Source organism: Asterias rubens, chromosome 2 (genome assembly GCF_902459465.1).
Source record: "Asterias rubens chromosome 2, eAstRub1.3, whole genome shotgun sequence".
Taxonomy (NCBI): domain Eukaryota; kingdom Metazoa; phylum Echinodermata; class Asteroidea; order Forcipulatida; family Asteriidae; genus Asterias; species Asterias rubens.
Window position 1 is genome coordinate 18,029,806 of NC_047063.1, and position 16,561 is coordinate 18,046,366.

A 16,561-nucleotide genomic window follows, 5' to 3' on the forward strand; every position below is an offset into this window, starting at 1 on the left:
ATAGTTGAGTGAAGAACCAAGTGCGCACGCGCAAACTCACATACGACAGGTCGCCCATTGTCTGTGTAAGGTATGTGGGTGATTACGAGGTGTCGTTAAACGGCTGCGGTACCACGGGTTCGACTTTTGAAGTCCCTTCGTTCGAGCTCCTTCTCTTCCTTCCTCCATGGTCAAACCAAGGCTGTATCTGATTGAGTGGCAGCGGATGTGGCTTCATCGTTATGGTGAACAGCGTGAGGTCCATGGCAACAGCCACAGCCATAACAGCAGCCACTTATTCAGATTAAGCCTGAGATGGTCCTCTCCTCCAAGTAAAGGGGCCATCATGGTCCTGTTTCAGTTAAACTCTTAAAAAGTCATCAAGCTCTAAACTTGACAAAGTCTTTCTTCAGTCGCTTACAGTTAGTAAAAATACACTCCATCATTTTTGAGCGGTTGAACTTGCAGTAGGGTGTCAACTAACTAGACTTGACACAGTCCTTCAGCTATTGGTGCGCAATTCAAAAAGCCTTGGTTAGCATTGTGAATCCTCAGTTATATGAACAGTTAAACTTGTAGCGGAGAGTTATCTGGCTGTGATGCATCAATATCCATCGTGGTCCAGCTCGTGTAAGAGATGGATAGACTTGACATAGTCGTTCAGCTGGTGGCGCACAATCCAAAAAGCAAATACAGTGAAACCGCAGCGGAGAATCATCTGGAAGGTCCTCAGTTTGTGGCGTAAAGTCTAAAGTGGTGGTTAGCCTCAAAACATCCCTCTGTCACTTGAAGCGGAGAGTCGGTTGTTCTTCAGCTGGTGACCCACAGTCCAAGAAGCGTTGATTAGCCTCAAGACTTGGAGTATGTCATCTCCAAGGTCATCATCTCAATCTGCAGTAGAAAATGTTCATTAATTGATTTTGATTAACTCATTAATATCATTTTTGTTCCGATTCTCCTCCAGCTCCAACCATTGCTTCGACTCAATAAACACAAACAAAACTATCAAGTGTTTGCTTCTCAGATTGTTATTTTTAAATTATTTTAAAAAATGTTTAAAACTAATAAAAGAAAGAAAAAAATTCCACCAGATGGTTGTATGTGTGTTTGTGACAAACTAAAGGATGGGAATGAATGGACTCTTTCAATTCAACCATTTCAAACTTTCAAAGGTACTCAATCTGAAAAACTGGTAAACAACTAATCCTTTTCAAATAGTTATTTGATGGTAATTTTCTTCAAAGAAAATTGGTACATGATATTTTTTTCTAACTTACCAAGTGGTATGTTGTCAACTCCTTGCAATTCTCTTTGAAGAAAGATTTAAAATGATTTTTTCTACTTACCAACAGCTTTTGTCAACTCCTTGCAACTGGAAGTCATCTGGTTGTGGCGCAGGTCTTCATCAGCTTCAGCATACAGTGGTGGTTTTACGCTTCAGAACATCCCTCTGTGACCTTGAAGCGGAGAGTCGGTTATTCTTCAGCTGGTGGCACACAGTCCAAAACGTGTTGATTAGCCTCAAGATTGGTCGAGTGTCATTTCTAAGGTCATCATCTCAATCTGAAGAAGAAAACTTGCAAATGCACAAATTTATTAGTTTTGATTAACTTAATGTAAGTACCATTTGTTCTGAGGAATACCTCAGTTTGTGCATGGGCAAGAAAATTCTGGTCCAGCTCCAATCATTTTTTAAATTCATTGACACCAAACAAAGATTCAAGGTAACATTCTCTGTTTGTGTTTTTTTAATTCCTTTGTTTGAAAAAAATTGAACTTCTAATTCAACTAAGTTTTCCAATAGTTGATTATATTTGATTCGTTGCAAATTAGAGGATGGGAATCGATGGATTTATCAAATCATTTATTTCAAACCTTCAGCGGTGCTCATTCTGAAAAATGTATAAAAGCTGATCCTTTGCTAACTTTTGGGGGGATGGGACTTTCTTTCAAAGAAAAATGTTAAATGATTTTGTTTCTAACCCAGGGATCTGCTAGCTAGACTCCTTGAAGGATGTAGGGAGTCATCTGGCCGTGATGGAGGTCTCCAGCTTGCAGCATAGATTCGTAAGTGGTAGTTCACCTCAATACATCCCTCTGTCACTTGAAGCAGAGAGTCAGTTGTTCTTCGATCAGCTGGTGGCACACAGTCCAAGAAGTGTTGATTAGCCTCAAGATTGGTTGAATGTCAACTCCAAAGTATTTGCTCAATCGGCAGTAGAAAATGTACACACATTAGTTGATGTAGATTATTTTAATACAAGTATATTTTGTTCTATGAATAGTTCAGTCTTTGCTTGCATATGCAAGAAAATTATTCTCCAGCTCCAATCATTTCTTTAATCATTAAAGGTTCACTTCTCTGCTTTTTGTGTCGGAAAACTTAAACTCCCTGTTTAATTAAGCGTTGATTAGCCTCAAGACTGAGAGTATATCATCTTTAAGTGTTGTGTCGTGGCCGAGCGGTTAGGCGCACCAAATTCAAGCTCTACTGATTCTATTCAGCAGAGTGTGGGTTCGACACTTGTGTCCCTGAGCAAGACACTTAACTATTATTGCTTCTCTCCACCCAGGGGTAAATGGGGACCTGTGAGGGTAAAGATGACAGAATTCGAATTTTCAACTGTCAAAGTGTCTGTAAATGTACTTGTTTAAAGTTTTTTAATAAAAGGGCATTTATGAAATGGGAACAAAAGAGTAGTGACAGTGGTAATAATTTGAAGTGCTTTAAGACACCCGTTCGGGAGTGAAAAAGCGCTATATAAACTCAAATTTATTATTATTTGAGGTCTTCATCTCAATCTGGAGTCGAACATTTGCACAACATCCACGGTAATATTTCTGTGTTTGTGTATTTTGAACTAATGCAAACTAAAGGATGGAATGAATGGATTCTTTCAATCATCCATTCATAAGTACCCAGACAGTTTCTCTACTCCTATTGGTGGAGAGCGCGTCATGTGGGGTGTTTAAACGGTTGATAATGACCAGTGTTTATAACCGGCTGGCTTCCGCGTGTCAGGCGCGCAAGATTATCACGCAGAATGCAATTCATAGCTATTAGTAACAGCCTGTAACCTACTTCTAGGCGCTATGCGTAATCTAATTCTAAGAGCGCGCGCGTGTACACACAACTCACATGCAACAGACTCTTCACAACGTTTTCAAACCTCGAATTTTCAACTGTCAAAGTGTCTGTAAATGTACTTGTTTAAAGTTTTTTAATAAAAGGGCGTTTATGAAATGGGAACAAAAGAGTAGTGACTTGTTCTTAAATATCCGTTTAAAACCTTGCAGGGTCGTTGCCGTGCGCTAAAGGCCCTCTTCTTCGGCTCTGGCCTTTAACACAGCAATTCGACTATGCCGGCTTTAAACGGCCTTGTAAGAAGTCGTCGCTACCCTTTTATTCCGTTATTTCAAACCCTTTTGTACGAACCTTCTTTTCAAAGAAGAAAGTTTGAATTAACTTACCAAGTGGTCTGATGTTGGTTCCTTGCACCCCTATCCTCCATCAATACTGCCAACTGGTCTGGTTGTTATCACAACTTAAGAACAGACTGCTCAAAACTGGGGGGAAATTTGGAAGGTACAGACAAATTCATCTATATACATTTACATTGTTCTTTATGCACAAAATAGTTAATGGCCCAACGTTTTTACCCTAGCAGTGTCTTTCTCAAGGGGGAAAATACTCTATTGCTAGGGTTGAAACGTCAGGCCATTAACTATTTGTTTTCATTTGTAGCAAAGGTCCGTTTGATTGGTAGGCATGCAGTTTGCAACAGCTTATTCTACTTTCTCTACTTATCTTGCCAGAAGAGCCGACTTCTATTGCTTCAGGAAGTTTTTTGTAGTTGATTGTACAAAAACACAGACAAATCATCTGGGTCTTAAGTTGTTTCAGCTTGATGTTTGGCTGATCGATCATGCTTGCTGTTGTGGAATTTCAAATGATGCCAGTATTTGGACTGCTGATTACAACTATTGAAAAGTTCAAAATGAATTTTTGATGCATGTTTTGTTTCTCCTGCCAAAGTTATCAATATTCTGATGTACATTTGTTTGTGACCCTTCAAACTTTTCTGAATGAATTATTGATCAAATTTGTAGGTAATTTCTTCACCAGTGACTCATAACTTTAAAAACTGATACATTACCAAATTTGCCTGACCAAAGTCCCCGGTATGCGTCACCTCAGCTCCAGTAAAGATTTCAGCTCACAAACTACTTTATCAACCTCAGGCTGAAAACATGATCTACATTTTGGAGACAAAAATGTTTAGATGGTTTAGCATTTGGGATCATCATATCTAGTCGCATGATACCGGGCCGCGTATATGGACTAGTGCGCCCTCTAGCTCTTTTATATAACTCTACTGGCGCACAGTATCTGACATAGAAAATGCCATTCAAGGGCCCAATTGTTCCTAAAGTCAAAAAGTCCAGGATTTAAAATGCTTCTTTGAAGAGGTGTGTTTTCAGCTGTCGTTTGAAGATTTAGGGATTACTTTGTGTTCTTAGGGCAAGTGGCATTACAAGTCTTTGTTATTAATATTATTGATAACCCCATACTTTACCAATCCACTATGGGTGTGGTCTGGAGCTACCATCTTGGAGTCACATTCCCTACGGGAAGAAAAAATACAGACTGTTAGAAACAAAAACAAGGTAAAACCCTCGTTTGTGTTTCCCCCTTCTATTTTTTAAACGTTGTTTGTACCATAGGCTATTTTGGTTGGTGAGCAGTTAGCAACAAACTTATGTTTTCATGGAAAATAAGTGGGGTGTTTTTATTTATTTTTTATAAAGAGAGAGTCGGTCTGGGGTTCGTTGCCCCCTGTTTGTTGGTGATCAGACTGCAACAACTTTATGTATGGTATGGTGATCAGACTGCAACAAGTTTTTGTACGGGAATGTCTTTTGCACGTAGACACATGGGCTTCGGCCATAGAGAGTGTTGAATGGTAAATCCCACCGGGGCCCAATTTCATAGCGCTGCTAAGCACACACAAATTTGCTTAGCATGAAATTTCTTCCTTGATAAAAACAGGATTACCAAACATTATTTCCATTTGTTGCATATTGCTTATACTTGTATTCAGCTGTTATTTGTTTATCCTCAAAACCACAGTACGTGGAAATTTGTTGGTAGTGTGACTTGAACATAGTTGGTCCACACAGAAAACACACTGAGGTCACAATTGTATTCACACGGTGACATTTCACATTGTGACGACTCCAACACTATGAAAACTGTGTGAATGATGTGTGATTTGAATTTAGCTGGTCCACACAGAAACACACTGAAATCACCTTGACTTCACACAGTGAACATTTCACATAGTGACCACTCCAACACTATGGAAACTGTGTTTTATGCCCCTTCGCTACGCTCATACGCATGAAAAACAGTTTCACCCTAATGACTGACAATAACGCAAAGTACAAAACAATCCATTGTTTTGTTTCATCAGGTTTATTAAAGCATGGGAATGTGCCAGTGGTAGGCCGATTTATAAACGCGCTGCACTTACGTGACAAGTGCAGTGCGGTACACTGACGTGACCAGTTAGCAGGAGGATGGGCGTCTATTGTTATACGACAATAATTTGATTAAATCTACATTGAATGATGTTTGATTTGAACATAGTTGTTCCACACAGAAAACTCACTTAGCTCACACCGTCTTCACACGGTGACCATTTCACATTGTGACCACTCCAACACTATATAAAAACTGAGTGAATGGTGAGTGATTTGAAAATAGTTGGTCCACACAGAAAACACATTGAGATCACAATTGTATTCACACGGTGACCATTTCACATTGTGACCACTCCCAGACTATGAAAACTGTGTGAAAGACGTGTGATTTGAACAAAGTTGGTCAACCCAGAAAACCAATGAGATCACACTGTGTTCACACGGTTACCATTCACATTTTGACCACTCCTAGGCTATGAAAACTGTGTGAATGATGTGTGCTTTGAACAAAATTCTTCACACAGAAAACACACTGAGACCATACTGTGTTCACACGGTGACCATTTCACAAAGGAGTTAAAATGAATGAATTTTTTGTTGAAATTGGCCAGGAAAACTATAGTTTGCTACTTACTGGAAATTTAATGGAATGATGCTAATGGGTTTCATGGGGCCGAGCTAGTTTTCAATAGATTCATTGACGGAACATTTCGTCATCTCAAGATTGTTAACCAAAATAACAGAAAGAACGAAAGACTCAAAACACGTCTTGCCGCTTTCGCTTCTTGTGCAGGAATTATTTAAAATCAAGCGCTGCCAATACAGGTCAGCTCCGCGCCACACCCAAACGACTCAGCGAACTGCAAGTATTCATATAATTGCTTACAATATTTCTAAAAGAGATAAAGTGGGGGTAGAGAGAGATGGCTGGGTCAACCAAAAGAGGTTGGAAACACAAAACACTAAAACAAAGGTTGGAAGAGGGAGAAAGAGTATTTAAATAATAAATAATAAAACAATTCAGCTGAAGTCTTTTATTATGCATCAGGAAAGCACACCAATTTGTGTAAACAAGTCGTATTTTTCTTTCACTATTCTCTTGCTGAATACACCAAGTGAGAATACCGGTCTTTGAAAATTACCAGAGGTGTCCAGTGAGTGTCTTTATTTAGTGAATGAGATAGACTATTTTGAAGACTATTAATTTTCCCGAGTCCTGTGAGATAGACTCTTTCAATTTACGCGTGCACATCAGTTCCGGTAAACAGGTGTTTGTATTGACAAACAATTAAAAATCGCAATTGATGGGCTGTAATCAATAACTCTGCTCGTATATACGTATACAGGCTATATGCTTTTTCACGGGTCATAAACTCTACAAGGTGTTGAAAACCTATTAAGTCTGCTTTACAAAACTAATCGATTTGCTATAGTTATGTAAACCCAACGATTGATTAGTGTACCCATCTGGTCATTACTGTCGCTGCCAATCACTAATAACAATTACTGATTTTCGTTAAATGAATAACACTTACATGCAATTTACGCACGTAGGAATCAAACCTGCAGGAGAACTATCCTGCCACAGGTTGTGTGTGTTTACCCTCATATCATTAAGGGACACGTTGGGACTGGCAACGAAAAGGAACCTTAAGGAATTCCTTAATCCATGGACACTATTCCACTCTCCGGTCGGATACCAGAAGAGTTTGCGTTAATTCCATACTGAATGTCTCCCCTCATCAGCAGATTTCATCCCTTGAAGGTGGTATAAATCACGGGTGCTTGATTAGAGTTCTTCCCGTAGATTTAGAAAAGTTGGAGTTCGTGATGCAGAGGTGTACGATTCTTGTTGCTTGTCTTCTAGTCTTTGTTATAATATCTTTTGGAGCAACGAAGACTTGGTTAAGTCGCGTGCGTAGAGATGGCGGGGAAATTCCAGGAGGTAAGATTTATCTTGAAATTTAGTTGTTTTGAAAAAAATCAAATTCGGAGCAAATGAGTGGCTGTTTATGAATAATTAACAAACGGATTTTCATTTCATTTCACGTGTGTTTAATTTATTATTCACACAATTTCTGCAAGGAATTGCAGACATTACTGAGTTGAAGCAGAAGTTCTCTACCCACCATCTACAGTTCCCTTTTCAGAAGAACCAACTCCCATACTTAAACCTCTGAGTCCCTGAGACTGGTTTCACGAAACGCTAGGAGTAATCCTATCTCGAGTTAGGACGAATTACTCGTCTAACTCGTCCTGATTGGGTTCAATGCGTCCCTAGTTTACGTCTATGGTTGAGGAAATGAACTCGTCCTAAGTCCTAAGAACAATCCCACTTTAGGAAGAGCTTGGTGAAAACGGCGCTTGCGCCTCAAACACTCTTTAGCAAAGAACATCTGACGTCACACACTTCGAGGCTCGTGATACACGTCAGAGATTAGCCTTGAACCTGCGTCAATCCCCGTCCATAATCATATTTGACCTCACCTGGAGATTTGCAGTCAAATCCTACGTAGGCCTTTACATATAAAAATGTAAAACAAATGCATGCTGCTGCATGCAGACGACCAAAAATGCAGCTGCCAAACATCACCTCGGACCAATAAAAAACCCAGATATATAAAGCTTTCATCACAATACAAGTTATCCAATGAAATATTTGTACCCAATCAATAACGGGTTCTGTACTATTCTGCCATTGATTTGCTCTTATGCCGATTTCTAATAATACCCCCCCCCCCAAAACCCCCCCCCCCAAAAAAAAAACACCAAAAAAACCGTTGGAACCAACCTATATACACCTTTTTTTGCGGTGTGGCCGTTTTGAATTATCACACCAATAAAGCCAACTTGAGGCTGGAACGAAAAATATAAGTTGTAGGCGTAACATGAATTTTAGCATCACTTACTGTAATTTGATATAGGAAACATAACCAAGATGGCGAGATGGCGGCAGCATATTATAGGTCTAAGGCCCTTTCGAAACAACGACTTCGGCTTTGGATTCGGCATCAGGCTCCGTCTTCTGGTCGGAAGCCATGAGCGCATACTTAAACAACATGCAGTTGTCAAAACAACCGCGTGGCGCCAAGCTAGTCTGAGCCGAATCTGGAACCGAATCCGTGAATTCGAAAAGGGCCTTAACATGGGACGCTGCATGCCCACCACGAGTGGCAACTTAACTTGTTTTAATTCTCAGGCTTGATTTTTCTTCTCTACAATACAGGAGTGAAAAAGGACGGCATATGTCCTGACGAATCGGACCCTGTGTTTAACAGCATTCTACAAGTAGGCAAATGTCCAAATAGTTGCCGAATAAGTTTAAGAGACTACGACTGCATTGATGCCAAGAAATGCTGCCCCACCCCGTGTAGCGGAAATAGCTTTATGTGCGTGGATCCACAAGGCGGACCCACAACCCAGACGATGGCAACATCCAAAGTCGCCACGACCAAGACAATGACAACATCCAAAGCCACCACGACACAGGCAACGACCACACCCAAAGCCACCACGACCCAGGCGACGACCACACCCAAAGACATAACTACACTTTCAGACAACAACAACAACAACAACAACAACAACAACAACAACAACAACACCTAAAACATGTGAACAATGAACATGCTTTCGGTCATTCGGGTATTTAGTGCATGATGCCAACGGGCAACAGTGCGAAAACCAGGTGCACCACCCTAACTTCGATCCCTAAAAAATACTTTTCACATAAAGCTAAGTATATGTTTACCAATTCTGTCAAAAAAAAGGAAGGTTGACAATTTTATTTTGTTCGGCTATACCCGTCCTTAATTAAAACACGAGGAGACTCTACGCTTTGGTGAGCAAAATTTTGCCATTTTTCGGCACACCTAAACGTGCCAAAGTAGAACTTCAAAAACCCGTGTTCCCCGTCATGACCTTTACTTCTGGGTCAACGTAGTTTTGTCGTAATTGTTTGAAAATTAAACTTTTGCCATGAAATAATATCAAAGATAGATGAAGGTAACATTGTCAGGCGTGATTAGCAAAATGGAATTTCTCTAAAATAAAATTATTCTCGCCCCAAATCTTAAATTCATCTCAATGTTAATTAAGAGGGAAACAATGTATTATATATATTCACGTTGAAACTGTAGGCCTATTTATAAATAATTGTAATAGGTGTTTCATTTTAAAGAGTTTTGTACAAATAGAAGTGTAAATCTTGCTACTGTCACCATTACTCCCGAAGTACAACAGTCTCAATATTTCGTTCACCAAAATGTACACTTTAATTAACGTGCACCAACTGGTTGTGGAATAAATAAATAAAAATAACAATTGCCTGTTTTTAGCCCAGGGCAGAAACCGGAGTGCAGTAAATCAAATTGCAATGCAATCCCGTACAATGCCTCCCGGTACACCCATTTTACATCTCACTGTTGTAAATATAATAAAGCGAAAGAATACCTTTGGCTTTTGGACCTGTTTGATTGTTTAAATCCTATACATGTACATACATTACAATTAACTTGTGAAAATTACACTGTGGTAGCGGTTTGAGAAATTTTCGAAAATCAGGAGTGGTTATGTCCGACCGAGCACGAAGAATAATCCGAATTCGGAATGCAAAATTTGAGAAACGCTTCTGTGAGCAAGGTTTCTCAGATTCAAATTTGGGAATAAAAACTGATATCTTTGTCCAGAAGTACACTACGTCAAAGTAAAAAGTATCTTAAAAATGTTTAAACTATCGAAAGCTGCTGTTCTTTTAAAAAGTATGGTTGATTAACCATTGACTTTAAGAGTGACTACTAAAGGTAGACCTTCCCTTAAAGAGCCAATAAAGGATGATCGCAATATGTCAACTATTACCTTTTTATGGCCAAAAAGACATCGTAGATACCAGTTAATAACCATTTGACTCTCAAAATTTGCATTTAGTAATAAATATCTCGAGTCAAAAATGCACCCGGCCGCGACGGCTTTTTCAGCCGAGAGTCAAAAACGGCTTATCTATTATAATGACCCTGGACGTCAGTGACGAATTTCCCCTATTGGTTTTGAACACAGTTCTCCAGCTTTGTCATTTCCACATAAAATAGCCGCCACTGACGTCACGATTCCTTTGTCGCGCGGTTTGTTTGACCCCACGTTTTTCAGAAATTTGGCTTGGAGCGTTCTGGAGAAAACCCATTTTTACCATGTTTTAACGTGAGGTAAGAGACTCGTTATATTTGTTATGTTTCCTGGATGGACTGCAGCTGTTAGAAAACTGTAATATCTATATATTTGAGATCATCCTTTATTAGCTGTTTAAAGTTTGTACAGGCAAGTAGAGTCGAATTGAGGCGAGTAAATGTAGAAGTATTTCTACCTCCATGGTATCTGGGAATGTGTGTGGACGACGATGTGTTGCCGGTGCGAAATAACAACACTACAACAGCTGGTGTATGATTTTGTGTAGTATCAGGCAGAACACAGGACATACAAATTTTAGTACAAAGGCAAAATATACCTTTGGTTTTTGGAAACGTTCGATTGTTTTCATCCTATATAAAAGTTTCAAATCCTACTTAAATGTAGATGGGCCTGTACGTTACACGTATACAGTGTAAAACTAGCACATGCACATTTCATTTCAAAAGGTGGTCGCCTTTTTTTAATTAAAAAAAAAAAATATTTATTATAGATATCCCCGTCCCCGTAAATCCGGAGCGCAGAACCATTCCCCATTAGCCACCATGAGAAGCTCAGATTTGAATTTTGGAGCATAAAAACTGAAACAATATTACATAACCACGTAAGTATTATTACTTCGTGGTAAAAGGTTTCACAAAATGCTTTATTATTGAGAGCTGGTGTAGGTTTCCTACCAAAGGTGTTTATTGGCATAAAATGTATACCGTAAAAAGTAAATTCGTAATAATTACGGTGCTTTACCTGGCAGCTATGTTGCCAGGTAAAGTGCAGTAGATTTCACAGTGAAAGTTTTGCAAATTGCCCCTTCAAGGCACAACTTACAAAACTTCCACTGTAAAATTTACTGCATTTTACCGTAAAGCCAGTAATAAGAAGTGATTATCATACGTATCACTCCCGTATAGAGCTACATCCCTTTAAAATATATAAACAATAAAAACACCCCCCTCTTATAAACACACGGCGATGGTTAAAACAGACCCTTTATTTGTTTTTTGCATGAATAAAAAGATGGGTTTAGAAGGAGACGGGGAAGAGATGTAAGCTTACTAAAAAGACACTTAATTGAAGGGCTAATTGGAATCCGCCATTACGGTTGTCCACGATCCAGTTTTTTAAAAAGTGCAAATGGAGTATTAATGATTTGCCAGATTTGCATTATTTTTCAAACTGCTGTTTCGGAGTCTGCTTTGGTCCCATTTTATTTTATTTTATTTTTCTTATACGAAATTAAAGCTAACTACTTTATTCGTACATAAGTGTCAATGTGTCTTCATTCCTGCAACTATGTTTTAGTCATGTGATTAGTTTCTAAAACACATACGTCACTTCCTTTAATTAAAAAAACACACACATCCGAAACGAAGGAAATGTTCATCATGCAGAGCGCTGGGTAAAACACATTAAAGGCAGTGGACACTATTGGTAATTGTCAAAGACTAGCCTTCACAGTTGGTGTATCTCAACTAATGCATAAAATAACAAACCTGTAAAAATTTGAGCTCAATCGGTCGTAGAAGTTGCGAGATAATAATGAAAGAAAAAACACCTTTGTCACACGAAGTTGTGTGCGTTTAGATGGTTGATTTCGAGACCTCAAGTTCTAAATCTGAGGTCTTGAAATCAAATTCGTGGAAAATTACTTCTTTCTCGAAAACTATGGCACTTCAGAGGGAGCCGGTTCTCACAATGTTTTATACCATCAACCTCTCCCCATTACTCGTCACCAAGAAAGGTTTCATGCTAATAATTATGCTGACTGACACAATACTACAACGCTGTTGGGTTTGGGTAAATTTGTCTGTAGTGACTGACCAAATCAAACAGTGGGTGCGTTCGTTTAGCTTCCCTGGGTCAACCCCGGTGTGTGGCGGTTTTTTTTTCCAGTACGAACTTGGGTAATTATCTGCTCACGTTTGTCCTGGGAAAAAAACACGCCACACACCGGGGTCGACCCAGGGGAGCTAAACGAACGCACCCAGTGCACACCGATAGTGCCTACCTTCAGTGTAGCAGTCTAGATCGGTAGATCGGTACACCCAAGACCAAGACCAAGAGAAAGACCAAGACCAGCATGTCCAAGGGGGGGGGGGGGGGGGAGGGGGTACCGGTCTCGAGACAGTCTTAGACCGGTCTCGAGATCTACAAACACTGCCCACCATACCTCAAACAGGCAATATGCATAATTTCGTGGAAGCACAAGGTTCCAGTTTACACGCTACTAACCAGCCTCACAACCATAGAACCTGAATGCGTTTGTAAACTTCTGTGTACATATTTCTTTAGATCTTTACTTTAATAAGGTCTTTTTAAAAGAAATTATTGAATAACAACAGTACAAAACAAAAAGAGCAGACAAATGTTTGTTTGAATTTACATTCATTTATAATGCTTTATTACCAAGAAATGAGTGTGTCAGTGGAAACTTCAACCTAAATTATTAGTACAAAGTGAATATAACAAGAATATTTTACGTGTTGTATAAACCCTGGTTTAGAAGACCAATTCATTCATTTTTGAACCAAGAAGTTGAAAATGGTACAATTTCAGAGCAATTGTTTAAATTAGTTAGTATGGTATTTTAACATGTACACACCAACGGCGGATCAAGTGAGCAATTATCTGACAAGAGGGGGTGGTTGGGATGCTGAGACTAACTGACCCCCCCCCAAAAAAAAAAACCAATGCTAAACACCTTGTCCGCAAACGTTTGATGTTTATACTTGAAACTCAGGTGGGTTCTTAGGATCTTTTGCACACTGGCCTGGTTGATTCTAAGGCAAATTTATACTAAATATTACAAATAGGCCTAATCACAATTGTTTTCTAGGAAGTCTTCCAAAATATATTGGATAATACTCCGTTAATGATCAAGACTATTTGTGGTTATACTTGTGGTGATACAGAGTGGTCATAAATATCCCAACACTGCCACTGTGTGGTGATATAGTGTGGCAATAAATATCCCAGTTCCATACTTTTGGGCTTACAAGCCGCCCGGCGTATGGTGATATACAGTGCTAATAAATATCACACCACTGGCACAATGTGGTAATGTAGAGTGGTAATATCCCACCACTGCCACCATATGGTGATATGGAGTGGTAATATCCCACCACTGCCACCATGTGGTGATTTAGGGCAATAATGAAGACCCCACTTCTACCACCATTTGGTGATATAGGGTGATTATACATATTTCACTGCTGCCACCATATGGTGATACACAGTGGCATATTCCACCATTACCACCATGTGGTGACACAGTGATAATAAATATCCTACTGCTGCCACCATGTGATGATACAGTGTTATAGTTATATCGCCCACTACCACCACGTGGTGATAAACAGTGGCATATCCCACCACTATCACCATGTGGTGATAAAGAGTGGTTATGAATATCACACCACTGCCACCATCTGATGATATAAAGTGTTATAAATATCCCACCACTGCCACTATGCGGTGATACACAGTGTTATTTTAATTACCAACTTCATTGTAAGATCTTCAGAACAAAATTTAACCAAAAATGAAGAAATGAAAGACAACTTGCAATACAGAGTTAAGTTTCCTCAAACATAAGTCTACAATGGTGTCAAGGAAATATTTCAAATTGTCCACAGACATGGAACCAATTATTACAGTTAATGAATTTTGCAATCCTTACAACATATCCTGCCCACTAGCTTTAGTAACACCCCTACCGACAAAGTGGTGCAACCCAAGTTATACCGTGGATGATAATGAGGAAAGAGCCCCCCATTTTCTCAGACATAACACACTCCTTCGTCCCCATATCAGGCATTGTAGAATTGAAGGGGGGTACAATTCTTCATTTGCAGATATAAACTATTAGGGAGCCTATAAACCAATAATTTATCTGATCATTTTTTTTAGGGGGAACCTAAACACTTAATAGTGAAATAATTCATCACTGGCCAATAAAAAAAAGACCCAGACTATTTTTCATTCCAGCCTCTGTTTGGTTTACATTGATTTAGGCCATGTCTGAATTGGCCGCTACAGCTACGACTGGATAGCCATATCATGCATTGAAGTACAGGATGTCCTTAGCAACAGCCGTAGCCGAAGCCGCCAATTTGATTCGGCCCTAAAGACACCGGACACTATTGGTAATTGTCAAAGACTAGTCTTCTCACTTGGTGTATCTCATCATATGCGCAAAATAACCAACCTGTGAAAACTCAATTGGTCGTTAAAGTTGCGAGATAATAATGGAAGAAAAATCACCCTTGTCACACGAAGTTGTGTGCTTTCAGATGCTTGATTTCGAGAACTCAAAATCAAATTTTGAGGTATCGAAATCAAAATAAAATATTCATTGGAAAATTACTTCTTTCGTGAAAACTACGTTACTTCAGAGGGAGCCGTTGTTCACAATGTTTTATACTATCAACAACTCTCCATTGACCGTTAACAAGTAAGTTTTTATGCTGACAATTATTTTGAGTAATTAGCATTAGTGTCCAGTGCCTTTGACAGAAAACATATGGCTGCACCCTGGTTAATGGTTTAAAAAACAACCTAACTATAATACCCAAATGGTTTGAAAGAATTCAATGGATACCCTGTTTATAAAAACACACTTCTACTTGGCCCTTTGTAGTAGACTGATCCGTCAGGCTCCATTTCTATTTACATTGACTTCACACAATCAGGATGGCTTTTGAAATTTGTTTTATGAGATATGGCCCAACTCACAAGGCTGTGTGCGAAGGTGAGGGCTACACTCAACTAATTTTGGGCTATCGACCTAAAATTAGCTGTCACCAGGGACATGTTCCCATATACTCCTGGGACTGAGACAGGGTTACCCATCCACAGTCAGCAAGGATGTAGGATTGATTCATCTGTGTGTACATGTACTTACATTTCATTCCAATGTAACACTTGTGTAATTTCTAAAAAGTGTGCATTATTGTAATGAATGTTACTGAATGAATATTAACTATTGTTTTCTTGAAGGGATACTAATTGGGTCAATTAAAAAAAGTTTGGGGTTGATCCAAGAAAAATTTACTCGAGCGGGACTACAACTTCCAACTTCCACATTAACAGGCCGACACTCTACCGACTGAGCTACCTTAAACTAATAACAATCAAAAGTACTGTGCCTAATTTCGTGGCCCTGCTTACCGTAAGCAAAGAATCGGCGCTTAAGGTATTCCATGCTTACGTCAAGTGTTTTTTTACAGGGTAGCATGGAATAATGGCTTGAGCACATGCATACTCCATGTTACTAGGCGTTCTGCGCTTACACAGCTAGCGCAGAAATTCGGTGGCGAATGGGCAGATCGTAAGCGCAGAATTCGGCGCTAAGCAGAACCATGCTCTTGTCCATTTTTCTTCGTTCAACCCACAATAATATTGTTTTCGTCAGCACACTTCTGCTTCTTGGGAAATCCCACTTCAACTGGTGGTTAAGAAATTATTCAGGAACACAGTCGGCACACAATTATTCTGTGATAACATAAATGATGTTTAACGGAACCTATCAAATGTCTATTGGTTCCACTACTAAAGACTAATACCATTTCAGATACGTGTGTTAGGGAGGTGAGGTAGTATAGTATAGCAGAAATACCGCAAAGAACAAGACAAGACCAACCACTTCTGGCCAAATATGTTTCTCAAAATACTTCACGCCTATTTTCAGCCGTACAGCAAAAAAAAACTTGGCTGAGATTTGGACACAAAGAAACCAATGTAGTTCAATATAGTAAAAACAGTTGTGCAAGAAAACTACAATCAGTGCCACAAAAATGAAGGATACAAATCCACCGAAATGAAAAAAGTACAAAGACGTGGACCTGTTTTGTTTCTAAATATAAAGCCTTGAAACCAAGGCTTGTATTCTTAGCATTAAATAATATGCATTATGTTAGTC

General features: G+C 39.2%; 1 protein-coding gene and 1 long non-coding RNA gene across 3 annotated transcripts; one reads left to right on the forward strand and one right to left on the reverse strand.

Moving 5' to 3' along the window:
* Window positions 1-200: 200 nt before the first annotated feature.
* LOC117307397 lies at window positions 201-4,301 on the reverse strand. Of its 2 annotated transcripts, none has more exons than XR_004521088.1 (5): window positions 4,137-4,301; window positions 3,451-3,546; window positions 1,963-2,185; window positions 1,326-1,542; window positions 201-870 (listed from the first exon to the last, which is right to left on the reverse strand). It is a non-coding gene; the product is annotated as an uncharacterized LOC117307397 (long non-coding RNA). The 2 variants fall into 2 exon arrangements; XR_004521087.1 differs by having other exon boundaries at window positions 1,326-1,555.
* Window positions 4,302-7,066: 2,765 nt separating this feature from the next.
* LOC117307219 (rho GTPase-activating protein gacF-like) lies at window positions 7,067-10,297 on the forward strand. The gene is made up of 2 exons (XM_033791906.1): window positions 7,067-7,408; window positions 8,690-10,297. The coding sequence occupies exons 1-2, from the start codon at window positions 7,294-7,296 to the stop codon at window positions 9,070-9,072; spliced, it is 498 nt and encodes a 165-aa protein (XP_033647797.1). The 5' UTR covers window positions 7,067-7,293; the 3' UTR covers window positions 9,073-10,297.
* The last annotated feature ends 6,264 nt before the right edge of the window (window positions 10,298-16,561 follow it).

Bases quoted from the DNA above. Each gene is read 5' to 3' on its own strand.
- LOC117307219 (XM_033791906.1), top strand. From the start codon at position 7,294: ATGCAGAGGTGTACGATTCTTGTTGCTTGTCTTCTAGTCTTTGTTATA. The intron at 7,409-8,689 runs GTAAGATTTATC...TCTACAATACAG, and splicing joins TGGCGGGGAAATTCCAGGAG to GAGTGAAAAAGGACGGCATA.